The sequence below is a fragment of the Myxocyprinus asiaticus genome, chromosome 4, assembly GCF_019703515.2.
Source record: "Myxocyprinus asiaticus isolate MX2 ecotype Aquarium Trade chromosome 4, UBuf_Myxa_2, whole genome shotgun sequence".
In the NCBI taxonomy this organism is placed as follows: Eukaryota; Metazoa; Chordata; class Actinopteri; order Cypriniformes; family Catostomidae; genus Myxocyprinus; species Myxocyprinus asiaticus.
The window spans coordinates 45,875,252-45,888,671 of record NC_059347.1 but is presented as its reverse complement, the minus strand read 5'-3'; the positions used below and the strand labels follow the sequence as shown (position 1 = coordinate 45,888,671).

The window sequence follows — 13,420 nt, the reverse complement described above, 5'->3', positions numbered from 1 at the left end:
GCTGCTGACTGCCAGACTGCCAGACATTGAATGGTTTTACCTGGTGAATAATTTCTTGAAAGTAAGAGATCTGTTTATGGAGTAATTAATCTATTACTCAAGTACATTTAACTTGTATGTACGTTTACTTTTATTTATTTATTAAAGATGCACTCAGCATGTTTTTGGCAGTATAACAGTTAGGCAACATCCACATTAATCCGTTTTCTTTTTTTCTTTTCACTACGCTTACTCCTCTCATCCACACTGGAATGGTGTTTTCCTCCACAGAAAATGGAGACTTTTAAAAATGCCCTCCATTACCACATACTTTGTAAAATTATCACGTTAGAAAACTGAGAACAGTTTTCAAATTTAAACGGATAAGTGTGGACATGTCCCCATACTGACATTGTAGAAATGTGCTATTCACCGTCAGCCATGATTAATTTCTTCTGAAAGTGACACAAAAATGTCCAATGACAGGTGGTACCAAGATAAAGTAGGTCATGTAATCTTACTATGTCGGCCTTTATGAGGTGACCTGCTCAATGTAAAAAACAAAAACAGCTTTTAATAGGCTACTGATTTTACTGGAGTCTTCACCTCATGTGAGTATACATGATTTCAAACATGTAAGCAAATTTGCCAAGGTGAAAATCCACCCAAATAATTTTTTTATTTTGTTCATACAACTTATGTTTTCAACACATGCAAATGTACAAATGCAGTTTTTTAGAGTATCATTCTTATTCTGAAATAATATAGTTAAAAAATGTCCTGGTCCTCATTCTTTGAACTTCTCTTAACAATTGTAATATTAAAATATAGCCTGCAAGCGGAAATTGTTGAGGGCCAAGCACATATGGAAAAATGACAAAAATAATCAGATTTTAGAGGAAAGATCCAGTGGAACCCTAACTCAAACCCTAACCCTAAATCAATCCCTAACCCTAACTGCCTTAATCACAGTAGTACAAATAGGATTTTCTTAAGTTAAAGTGCCACCTAGCATCAAAAATTTATGAAATGTTGCTTGTGACCTCAGAATGTTCTCTTGTCCATGTGTTTTAAGTTTTGTTAAGTTTGAATTTTTCGCTCACAAGATAGAGGCCAATTAGTAATTACAGGCCACACCCAAAAATGTATTCGCTTATATCTTCCAAATTACTTAATCAAAATTATTTTGATAACATTTTGTCAGGAGGGTCTGTAGAAGATGTATGCTATATTTCATACAAATCGAGGAAACAGTCTAGGACGAGTTAGAAAAAGTAGGTTTTTCAAAACAAAACATATTTTTTTCAAGTGGTTGAAAAGTTTTCATGCAGAAATTGAAATCCATGTGACCATATGATTTGGGGGCACTAAAGGATTTGGAGAAGCTAAGAAAACTTATTCTATCCTATACGGTTCTGGAGTTATTAGCAAAACACAAATTAGCTTATTATAGCACCACTGTGTGGTCGTGTGGACATAATAGTACGTAGCTTACACTGTGTCATATGAAATTTTATAATATATATTTTTGAATAGTTTTTATAACTTGCCACGTTGGCAGTAATAGTACTTTGTAAAAAAATTACAAATCAATTCTAAACAGTCAAAATGGTCTCTTCAAAACTGGGCAGGGATGAGGACATTGGGGGCCCAGAGAAAGCCAAAGTATTGGGGTCTGAGGTATCTTCTACCAAAAGATTAAAATATTTCATCAAGACTTCATCAGTCAAGGGCACTTGGATATGAATATTAAAAGATAAGATCAACAGTTCATTTTGAAACTAAATGACAGCAGTTCAGTTTTTGTGTTTAAATAATTTTACATTCAGAATATAAATGTATGGGACATAGGAGACCTTTTGGCGGATAAAAATACTGTATAGGTTCAGGGGTGTCCCCTGAGAGAAAATTTATAAAAATGTAAAAGTCTTGATGGACCATTTTAAATTTTCCATAAGGTAAGAATATACTTACAAACAAACAAACAATTTACATAACTACAGTGAAGCATTTTAAAATACTGTTTGCTTAATTTAAGTATAAATAGGCTTTCCTTGCCACCCATGCCATGATGACATCTCTGATTAATTTTCACAAAATTAGAACAAAAATCTGTTTGTTTATTATGAAAGGCTCCTAACATGCTGATTAATGAAGCTAAATTTAGACAGAAAAAAACTTTATAGTCTAAAGGCGGCATGTTAACTTGTCCTGACACAAACCTGGCTTAGCTGATCAGTCTGACTCACACATCAGACAGATGAAGATAGTTTCACTTTGCTTAATTTTTGTTTTCTGCAGTGTGTATAGCGGTGTCTCTGCTACTGTTTTTAAAATAACTGCGCCTGCACCCTGGTGTCCTGGCCAAATTCCTCCCATTGGCCCTTCTCAGTCATGGCCTCCTAATAATCTATAACTCTACTCTCTCTTCTCCACCAATAGCTGGTGTGATACTGAGCGTACTGGTGCACTATGGCTGCCGTTACATCATCCAAGTGGATGCTGTACACTGGTGGTGGTTGAGGAGAGTCCCCTGTTCACTGTGTAAAGCGTTTTGAATGTAGTGTCAGAAAAGTGCTATATAAATATAACATTCATTCATTCATTCATTCATTCTTTTGAAGCTGGCTCGTGTTGAGGTGGTAAGTATGGTATATTTACTTTGCTGGATTACAACTCTCATCATTTAGCAGAGGGAAAATAAATTGAGTTTCCCAGCAGTCCTGCAGATGACATACTAACATCTTACAAACCAAAATGCTGGAATATAACATCATCAATGCGCAGCATTATTTCCTGTCAGGACAGTTTAGGCTGTTAATCTGTCTGTTGTCCTTTAGACAAATGAAATTTTTTTTTTTAAATTATGCATTGTACAGATATCTGCAGATTAATTTTAACAGCTGTAAATCCATCTTAACTTTCTTGAGGAGTTGGTGTTTTTGCTTGTAAGATGTTTGGCTTTAACCCTCAGCCACCACAGACTGGTTCCCCCTCTGACTGCTGGGTCCTGTTTGTCTGTTAGTCAAGTATAAGGGATTCTTTTTTTTTTTTCTCCTGATGGATCCATCTTGCTGAATACTAGGTTAAAAAACTGCACTTCATCCACAATTACAATAACAAAACTCATATTTCCAATGCTCTTTGTAATTATGCTCTGTTTGGCTGCCTCTGTTGGAACAGTGAGTGCCGATTACTCAAAGCGATTACAGTAGGTAGCGCTGCCAGGTCAAAAGTCGAAGGTAACTTTGAGGCTAGCCCTGCCTGCATTCCTTCTCTCTCTCTCTCTCTCTCTCTCTCTCTCTCTCTCTCTCTCTCTCTCTCTCTTTCCCTTCCTCCATCTTTCTCTCTCTCTCTTATTCTCTCGCTCTCTACAATATCAACAGCACAAGGCCAGGTGTCCTACAATATCGCTTTGGTTAACAGATATTCGGTAGGTTTAAGTTTTAATAACATAAAATAACATAATGGTGCCATGTTATTTATGTTATTTCCCCTCGTGAAGAACTCCTGTAAACCTTGCAGTGTTGAAACTCAGTGAACAAGGCATCTTAGACAAGCTGAAAAACAAGTGGTGGTACGATAAGGGTGAATGTGGGACCAAAGACTCTGGGAGTAAGGTTAGTCTGCTCACTTATTTGCTTCATCTTCATACTCTACAAACAACATAATGAAAATAGTCTCATGTAAATCCAGCCCAGAGCCCCAGTATCATTTGCTGGTGTTAATGGATTTGCTTCCAGCTGGATTTAGTTCATTCTGGCCCCTTGCTCTTAACATTTACAATAACAGTACATCACATAAATCACAAAATCAAAACAGCATGAGACAAAAAGGCAAGACTCACCCACTCAGTCCTATGTTGCATACAGTATTTGCCAAGCACATATTGGATTTCAGAACCACACATTTAAGCAATTCATCATTTTAATGATGTAGTAATTAAGCGTTATGTAGAGGTACTTTGTTGTAAGCATTCATAACAGCAATTTAGCTATTAAGTATTGCATTGGATTTGTTCATTAGATTTTTCTCTTCTGCTGCTGTGACATGGCCTCATTCTCAGTGTTTTTAGTGTGCTGATTGATTCTTGTACAGTGTAAATTGTTTATCTGGGTTAGACTACACATTTTTTTCTGCCCTCTCTCAGAAGCTCTAGTTAACATCCATCGATGTTAACTTTAATCATTAGAATGGAATTTAGTGAGAAGCACAATCCCTTAGATGTCTTTTTTAATTGGTCAAATGCTATGTCAGTTATCAAATACTGCTAATAAAGGAAACAAGTTTGAGTCTGCATTACATGATACCTCTTTTCTCAACACACATGAAGACCAAATTACAACCTCTCAGATAAGGCATTTTTTTTATTATTTTGCATTGACTGCTCAAGCAGATTTATATGCCTGGGACATGTACTTGGTATTTACAGATGAGCAGATTTACACATTTACAGATGAACAATTATTTCCAGCTGGCCAAAAATGGTCTTGATCTTAGGGATTCAGTTTCTTTAGCTGCAGAGCGCCCCCTGTTGCAGGCCTCATTTGTCCCTCATTGAAAGCAATTCTTTGCCAAAAGCTGTTCCAGTTGCATTAGTTCAAAAGAAAACACATGCAGCCACGTCCAGTGAATGAGTGTAAAAGGCAATTGTGTTATAACAAATCTCAATGTAATACAGTCTCATAAACAAGTTAATTAACTCTGAAAACATGCCCCATATGCGTATGGACAGCAGATCTGGCAACATACTACTGACTATATGGGCCTGTAACCATGGTAACCTTATTGGAAAACAGGTCTCTAGCTTTGCATTGAAGACAGCAATGCTACACTCCCAGCCCTCTGTTGCTATGGTGCCTTTTCACAGTGTAGCTAGACAGTGTTTGTGCATATAAAAGTGTTGGAAGACAGTAAGGCTGATGGTCACAGCAGCAGAACTCCTATTGAGTTCTATTGAGGCTTGTCTGTGTTTTGAGGTGTGGCATTGGTCGCATGCAGGTGTCTGTTAATGAGTTTTGAAGGCTGTGAAGCTTGCAGAAGTAGTTCAGAGAGGGGAATTGCCATAGTAACATTTATATTCCTCTCCCTCATTCTCCTCTTCCTCATATCCTCTGATAAGATGGCAGACCGAAGAAGCCAGTGCATCGGACTGTAGCTCTCTAATGGCAGCTTATTTGTCATGTTACTGTACCGACTCAACTTCACCTTTAGAGGGAGCAACAAGCTCAGAGCTGGCTCTTAACCTGTGTGTATGTGTGTTTATGTGCGAGCATGTGTACATACTTAGCTATAGTTTGGGGACATTTTGGGTATTTCTTATTTGGAAAATAAATAAATAAATAAATAAATAAATATATATATATAGTCAATGTTTTTATGTAGTTAAAAAAAATGCAAAAGATTTGCTTGTAGGGAGTAGGGCTAGTATAATATAAAGGAATAATAATTAACTTTATATGAAAACTAAGTCAGTATGTCCCCATTTAGATGGCTAAGTGTGTGTGTGTGTGTGTGTGTGTGTGTGTGTGTGTGTGTGTGTGTGTGTGTGTGTGTGTGTGTGTGTGTGTATTTTAGGGCAGTATTTTGCTGTCTCTGAAGGAATAAGAGACCATACACAGGCCTGAGTTTTAATTCCACCGATTTTAACCTTTGACTTCTGGGCACACCTCAAAATGATTTGATGCCCTTTTGACTAAAACCCTCACATACAGTACCCTCTTTTATCGAGCTTATCATTTTTCCCTCTAAGTGAGTTGCGCACGTGTGTGTGTAAGACAGAGAAAGTGAGAATACACTACTGTGTGTGTCAGTATGAATGAGAACATGCCTGGTTGTGAAAGCATGCACGCATATGTTTAGCTCCTCTCTAAGTCATTATATAAAGGTTTGGTGTGCACCTAAGTGAGGTTGTGTACTAACTGTCTCTCCCCCCACAGGATAAGACCAGTGCACTGAGTCTCAGTAACGTGGCTGGTGTGTTCTATATCCTGGTGGGGGGTCTGGGTCTGGCCATGACTGTGGCTCTTGTGGAGTTCTGCTATAAGTCGCATCAGGAGACCAAACGACTCAAACTTGCCAAAAATGCCCAGAACTTTAAACCAGCTCCTCCACCTACTGCACAGAGTTTCACCACTTACAGAGAGGGCTATAACGTCTATGGAACAGAGAGCGTCAAAATTTAATGGTTGGTTTAAGGCTTTTCACATTTTCTGTGTAAGCATGTGTTTTTCAGTGTCTGTTAGTAATTCAGTTTGTTAAAATTGAAATTAGAGGGTAGTAAGAGCCTGATCTCATGACTGTGGCAACATGTTTTGCAAAATAATATGTCATATGGAAATGTCCACTGTGTGGTGCTAAAATCAAGTAAAATTTTCTACCAAACAGATTCACTTTTTAAGGTTAATGGTCAGCCTAAGTTTAAAATCAAAAAAACCTACTCCCCTACCCTAAACCTTAAACCTAAACCTAATCGACAGTGTCATAAAATCCACCTGGTGACATCAACCATCCAGTCTTGCAGGTTTGCGCTTTACCACATCAGGAAAATCAGTCTTTCCTATTTGTATATGTTGTGCAACTCCTAGTCCAAGCCTTAGTCATTTCGAGACTGAACTACTGCAATGCACACTCCTAGCTAGTGTGATTAAGCTGCTGCAGATGGTCCAGAATGCGGCAGTGCATCTGGTCTTCAATCAACCAAAGAGGGCTCACGTAACCCCCCTCTTAACTTCACTCCACTGGCTACCTGTTGCTGCCTGCAACAAATTCAAGAGTTTGACTTTGGCCTTCAGGTAAGCCAGTGGAACAGCACCCTCTTACTTCAACTCACTCCTCTAGGTCTATGTCCCCACTCACTCTCTGTGGTCAATGATCGAGTGGCGAAAGAGCAAAGAGCAAAGTCCATTTCACAGTCATTAACTTTCTCTGTTTCTCTGTGGTGGAATGAGCTTCCAACCTCTACCCGATCTTCAAGAAACAGCTGAAAACATCTCTTCGTGAGCACTTAACTAGTCCACACTAATGGCACTTACTATTTAATAATCGGAGTGTCTATTTACACTAAGTACAAATAGCCCATCTTGTTGGCAGAGGCTATTTACACTAACTCCACCCACCACTGCTCAGACCAAACTCAAGACAGCCACGACAGATTAATTTGGGCAGAGACATTAAACTGGTTAATGGGTTAGACATTTAGTGGATTAAGAGATTGGATAACTAAGTGACTATTTGTGCTCCAGTAGTCTGGTAGAAACACAGGAATTTATGACAAACTGCGCCCCAGTGTGCAGCTGTAGTAGCTCTGGGTGTAACGATGGAATGTGTATGTGTTATCATGCTGGAGATCTGGGTTCAAATCCCACCTTTTGACATACTTTTTCCCATGTTTCTACTCTTAATATTTCCTATAATACTACTTATAGTAATAAATAAAAGAGATTCTTCACAGTGATTTGATCACAGTGAAGATCAGGGAGTTGAGAGATGGATTTGATCCGGATAAATTAACCATGGTTTTACTGTAGTAATATTGTAGTAACCATGTGTTTTGGTGGAAACTATATAGTTCTGATGTACTAACCATGGTGTTACTACAGTATCATGTTGTTTATAGTAGTTAATAGTAACCATGTTTCATTTTTTTGTTACTATGATTTTACAAGAAAAGTACAATGGTGATACTATGGTTAATGTAGTAAAACCATGGTTCATTTTTGTAAGATAGGATTAGGGGTAGGGGTTGGTGTAAGTTTAGTCTGTGGGACTCAAAATAAAAATGCTTCAATGATGCCACTATACTGTATTTTAGTATTTAAACAGGGGTGTAAGAGTATCTGCCACGACTTGCACTAGAGTACAAATAGCATCTAATGCTATTTGCACTTAGTGCAAAGAAGATGCTCTTTGTTGCTTTTTACACTTAGTGAAAATAGCATCTATCGCTATTTGCACTTAGTGTAAATAGCCTCTGCCTTTAATTATTTATTTAAAAAAACTTTTCCTTGTCTGTCTCTTTCTTCTGCGCTGAATTCTATACTGCTGTGCTACTCTTGGAACTTGGCAGTGCGACACTGCAGATATTGTTGACTTTAGTATGACAAATTGCTTATGTTAATAATTTGTAAATCTCTTTGGATAAATGCGTCTGCTAAATGACTAAATGTAAATGTAATAAAAAGCAAATGTTACAGGAAAAATGTAACTGCTAAGGCAACCATGTCAATTTGTGGTGCTTCTATAACTCTTTCGGCTCACATGTTGACTCATGCTTAGCGGGACACGTACCCCAGTCCTTTGCATTGCAAGTGCAGCGTGCTATCAGTTGAACTACTGCGCAATTTGAATGTGCCTGAAGAAGCTTGTAAATGGTTATAAACGTATTGTCTAACAGGTTATGTGCTATAGTAAAAGTGTTTAGATGTCATAAGATAGCTTTGTGTGCGGAACAGGGTTAAAAGTATGTTTATGAACTCATAATCTGCTGTTTTACTCATGATTTGTGTGAGAAGGAATAAAAGTTGTTGTAGCACCTCTAGTGTTCATTTCACAAGGAAACTGCCGCAATTCATTATACAATGAGGCACAAAAAAATCAGTTTGCAAAAATGTAAGTATAGTATAACTGTCAGGGTTCAGCTCTTAATTTGGGGGTTTTTCCCCCTTGCGGAGCCCTGACATGTTCGTGTTCTGTGTCTGTTTTATGTCTGTGTTTGGTCTTGTTTTGTCTTTGATGTTCCCTTTTCCCCACAAAGGGGAAAAAACCCAAAACTAAGGACAGAATCCTGACAATAACATGATTCTATGGGACCAGTTTACAGCTGGAGGATCTTCTAAGTGATGATGTCATTCTGAGTTGAGATTAAGTACTGAGAAAAGTTTCCTCAGCTGTTAATGCTGCTGTAAGCAATTTTTTTTTTTTTTATTAGCATGAATAAAATGTCTCAACCATATGACAGATATTACTGTAAAAGATTTCCTGAGAACTCACATTCTAACTGTCTCTCTAACCGCCCAAGGCTCTGTAAACAGCAAAAAGTATCTGAGCGTGGCCCACGCATATTTAGGGCACCATTCCACTCGCCGACTTTAAAGAATTAGATTTTGGTAGGGGATGTCACACATATTGACCGTTTTATCTAAAATCGTACCCTCTTTTGTATGGAGTCTGTCACACTGGCCAATTAAGAAGGGAAGAGAGGTGACTCTGACATACGTCACATATTGCATCGGCCCATTTTGACAGAAAATCAATGTGAAGCTTAGCTCACTGAAATAAGAACGAGTACAGTGTGAACAAACAATTGTAAGAGACTGAATTAGAATGCAGTTCATGGTGTAGTGCATAGCTTCAGTGAGAAACATTACACAATGTTCTGCTGTTGCTTTCATATTTTATTAGTTAAGTGAACGAGAATGTTTTTTTTTTTTTTTAGATAGGTAGTTTGTGATTGTTGAAGAAAAAGAGAAAAAGCTCCCTGGTCATTGCCAAGGCCACAAGAGTCACCCCACCAACTGCCAGCAACAATATCAAACGTTGTTGTCGGAGGGTTAACTCAGCAGGGAGTTGAGTCGCTAGGGTTGTTAACGGCCACCCGGGGAGAGAGAGAGCCACGTGCACAGACTCACTGTAATTCTCCAATGACAATGCAGATGAAGCTTATGACTGAAAATTAGCTAGTGGGACGCCAACTTTAGCCATCAGAAAACATGGGGTGGACGTCTACCTGTCAATCATTTTGAATCTTGTTGACATGTTTTTGGAGGGCTCTGTTTTAAATCTAAAAATCGCTTACAGCAGTTTTAACTGGTGTTATAAATAAGGGACTCCAACTCTTTAAATATTATGAATTTAGATCAGAGCTTTGTTGATTTACCTTTAAGGTTGTTAAATTGCTTTGGTATTGTTAAGAGAGTGTATCTCCCTGCAAGTCTCAGTTGGTTCAGGCTGCTGTTTTTTTTCTTCTTATCCTCAGATTGGAAGCCTGTCCCATGCTGATCATGTCATATGTTGCATGGGATAGATTCTCAGTTTTTTTGAGTTGACTGTGATTACCTTTAGAAAGTGGACACACACCCATCCAAAAGTCATCTCACTGGAACACTCTTCTTCTCGACTCTGATCACAAACTGAACCAATAATCACGCGACAGACTATCGGATGGACCAACCACCTGTCACCCTCTCTCAGTGCCTTACTGGACCATTGGCAAAACATAAAAAAACAAGCAGGCCATCTCACCAAAGCCCTGGAGATATCTTGCTGGGTGCTGGGTCTGAAATCATATTCATTATTCTTATTATGAGAGGGAAAGACACAGAACGGGAAAGAGAGAGCTTTGATATGGTTTATCTCATGCTCAGTGATGACAGTGTTTTCATGAGTGTCAGTCAGCTTGTCTCCTTGACAACTCACACCAGAAGGAGTATCTGCAGAAAAACATTTTATGCAAACTGTTGAAAATATAATTGGAGTCTGTTTATGGATTTATTGTTCGAATCCATTGAAATCTGTTGGTTTAAAATGTTGTCCTATGATTCTGTGTCCTCAACTTTATGTCGTGAGTAATGTACATAATAATTTAAGACATACTATGGCATTAGAGAACTAATGGTAAATAATTTTTCCTTTTCTTAATTTATAGGATATTTAGACTTTTAGTTTATTGTGTATTCATCTTGGATTAGAGCTAATCTTGGAACCTCAGGCTGTATGTGCATGAGTGTGTGAGTGTGTTCTTGTGTGTGTGTAATCTAAACCCATTGAGGGTGTGAATTTACTTGGCATATTCCTTATATATATATATATATATATATATATATATATATATATATATATATATATATATATATATATGTGTGTGTGTGTGTGTGTGTGTGTGTGTGTGTGTGTGTGTGTGTGTGTGCAGTTGAAGTCAGAAGTTTACAAACTCAGTGCCTCTTTGCTTGACATCATGTGAAAATCAAAAGGCCTCGGAAATTTTTTTTGGGACCTCCACAAGTCTGGTTCATCCTTGGGAGCAATTTCCAAATGCCTGAAGGTACAATGTTCATCTGTATAAACAATAGTATGCAAGTTTAAACACCATGGGACCACGCAGCCATCATACCGCTCAGGAAGGGGATGCATTCTGTCTCCTAGAGATGAACGTAGTTTGGTGCGAAAAGTGCAAATTAATCCCAGAACAACAGCAAAGGACCTTGTGAATATGCTGGAGGAAACAGGTAGACAAGTATCTATATCCACAGTAAAATGAGTCCTATATCAACATAACCTGAAAGGCTGTTAAGTAAGGAAGAAGCCACTGCTCCAAAACCGCCATAAAAAAGCCAGACTACAGTTTGCAAGTGCACATGGGTACAAAGATCTTACTTTTTGGAGAAATGTCCTCTGGTCTAATGAAACAAAAATTTAACTATTTGGCCATAATGACCATCGTTATGTTTGGAGGAAAAAGGGTGAGGCTTGCAAGCCGAAGAACACCATCCCAACCGGGAAGCATGGGGGTGGTAGCATCATGTTGTGGGGGTGCTTTTCTGCAGGAGGGACTGGTGCTCATCACAAAATAGATGGCATCATGAGGAAGGGGAATGATATGGATATATTGAAGCAACATCTCAAGACATTAGCTAGGATGTTAAAGCTCGGTCGCAAATGGGTCTTCCAAATGGACAATGACCCCAAGCTTACCTCCAAATTTGTGTCAAAATGGCTTAAGGACAATAAAGTCAAGGTATTGGAGTGGCCATCACAAAGCCCTGACCTCAGTCCGATAGAAAATGTGTGGGCAGAACTGAAAAAGCATGTGCGAGCATGGAGGCCTACAAACCAGACTCAGATACAACAGTTCTGTCTGGAGGAATGGGCCAAAATTCCAGCAACTTATTGTAAGAAGCTTGTGGAAGGCTACCCAAAACAATTGACCCAAGTTAAACAATTTAAAGGCAATGCTACCAAACACTAACAAAGTGTATGTAAACTTCTGACCCACTGGGAATGTGATGAAAGAAATAAAAGCTGAAATAAATCATTCTCTCTACTGACATTTCATATTCTTAAAATAAAGTAGTGATTCTAACTGACCTAAGACAGGGAATGTTTGCTACGATTATATGTCAGGAATTGTGAAAATCTGAGTTTAAATGTATTTGGCTAAGGTGTATGTAAACTTCTGACTTCAACTGTATATACAGTATATATCAGCAACTGGTTAAAAAAAATTCACATTTTTCCACTGTCATAGTCAAGACTCAATACATACATTTTCCCCCACATAGATCAGTTAGTTATTCAGATAAGCTTAGGAAACACAAAAAGTATAAATTTGAAGTTTTATAGTTTGTAATAATTCATTTTATTTTCGTTTAAAATACTTTAATGAATAAAAACTGTGATTGTCACTGCGATTAATTATGATCTCTGTTATCACACTGATAGACAAAGAGAAAACACTTGGATCTTTGGTTTTACAAATTGTTTTTTAACATTTGTTTAGAATGTAAATGCAGTTTTATTTAGAAGGTTTTATATAAAATATTTATGTTTTGTTTTTAAAGAGAATTGCATGTAGGGTTAAAAACAGCTTTCCCCTAAATAAAGCCTACTTTTGCCCACCCCTCTGACCCGAGCTGCTTCTGCTCCTCCTTTATCCCCCTGTTTAATTAAAAGAAGTAAAATAAAGAAGAATAGAAAACTGGAAAATGATTGAGATACAGTGGTGGCCAAAAATATTGGCACCCTTGGTAAATACTGTATGAGCAAAGAGGGCTGTGAAAAAAAAATCTGCATTGTTTATCCTTTTGATCTTTCATTAAAAAAAAAAAATCACACAAATCTAGCATTTAATTGAAGTAAAACAATTGAAACGGGAAATATCTCATTGTTAAATAAATGTTTTTCTCCAAACGCATTGGCCATAATTATTGGCACCCTTTTTATTTAATACTTTTTGCAACCTCCCTTTGCCAAGATAACAGCTCTGAGTCTTCTCATATAATGCCTAATGAGGTTGGAAAACACCTGGCATGGGATCTGAGACCATTCCTCCATACAGAATCTCTACAGAGCCTTCAAATTGAGAGGCCATGTTGGTGGACTCTCCTCTTCAGTTCACCCTACAAATGTTCTATTGGGGTTCAGGTCAGGGGACTGGGATGGCCATGGCAGAACCTTGATTTTGTGGTCAGTGAACTAATTATGTGTTGATTTTGTTTTGGATCATTGTCCTGCTGAAACATACAACCAAGGCCCATTGTAAGTTTTCTGGCAGAAGCAGCCAGGTTTTGATTTTTGATCTGTTGGTATTTGATAGTGTCCATGATGCCATGTATCCGAACAAGATGTCCAGGACCTCTGGCATAAAAACAGCCCTACAACATTAAAGATCCACCTCCATATTTAACCATGGGTACTGGGTACCTCTTCATCTCTGAGTGCTCCA

General features: G+C 38.0%; 1 protein-coding gene across 2 annotated transcripts in view; it reads left to right on the top strand.

Annotated features, from left to right (window-relative positions):
* LOC127431941 (glutamate receptor 3-like) overlaps positions 1–10,790 on the top strand; it is a 90,146-nt gene extending 79,356 nt beyond the window's left edge. The window contains exons 14-16 of one of the 2 annotated variants that reach the window (XM_051682615.1): positions 3,485–3,599; positions 5,919–6,166; positions 9,956–10,790. In XM_051682615.1, the coding sequence (XP_051538575.1) occupies positions 3,485–3,599; positions 5,919–6,164 (361 nt within the window). In that variant the 3' untranslated portion in view covers positions 6,165–6,166; positions 9,956–10,790. The remainder of the gene's footprint in view (positions 1–3,484; positions 3,600–5,918; positions 6,167–9,955) is intronic. The other variant, XM_051682606.1, reaches the window with a different exon arrangement.
* Positions 10,791–13,420: the final 2,630 nt, after the last annotated feature.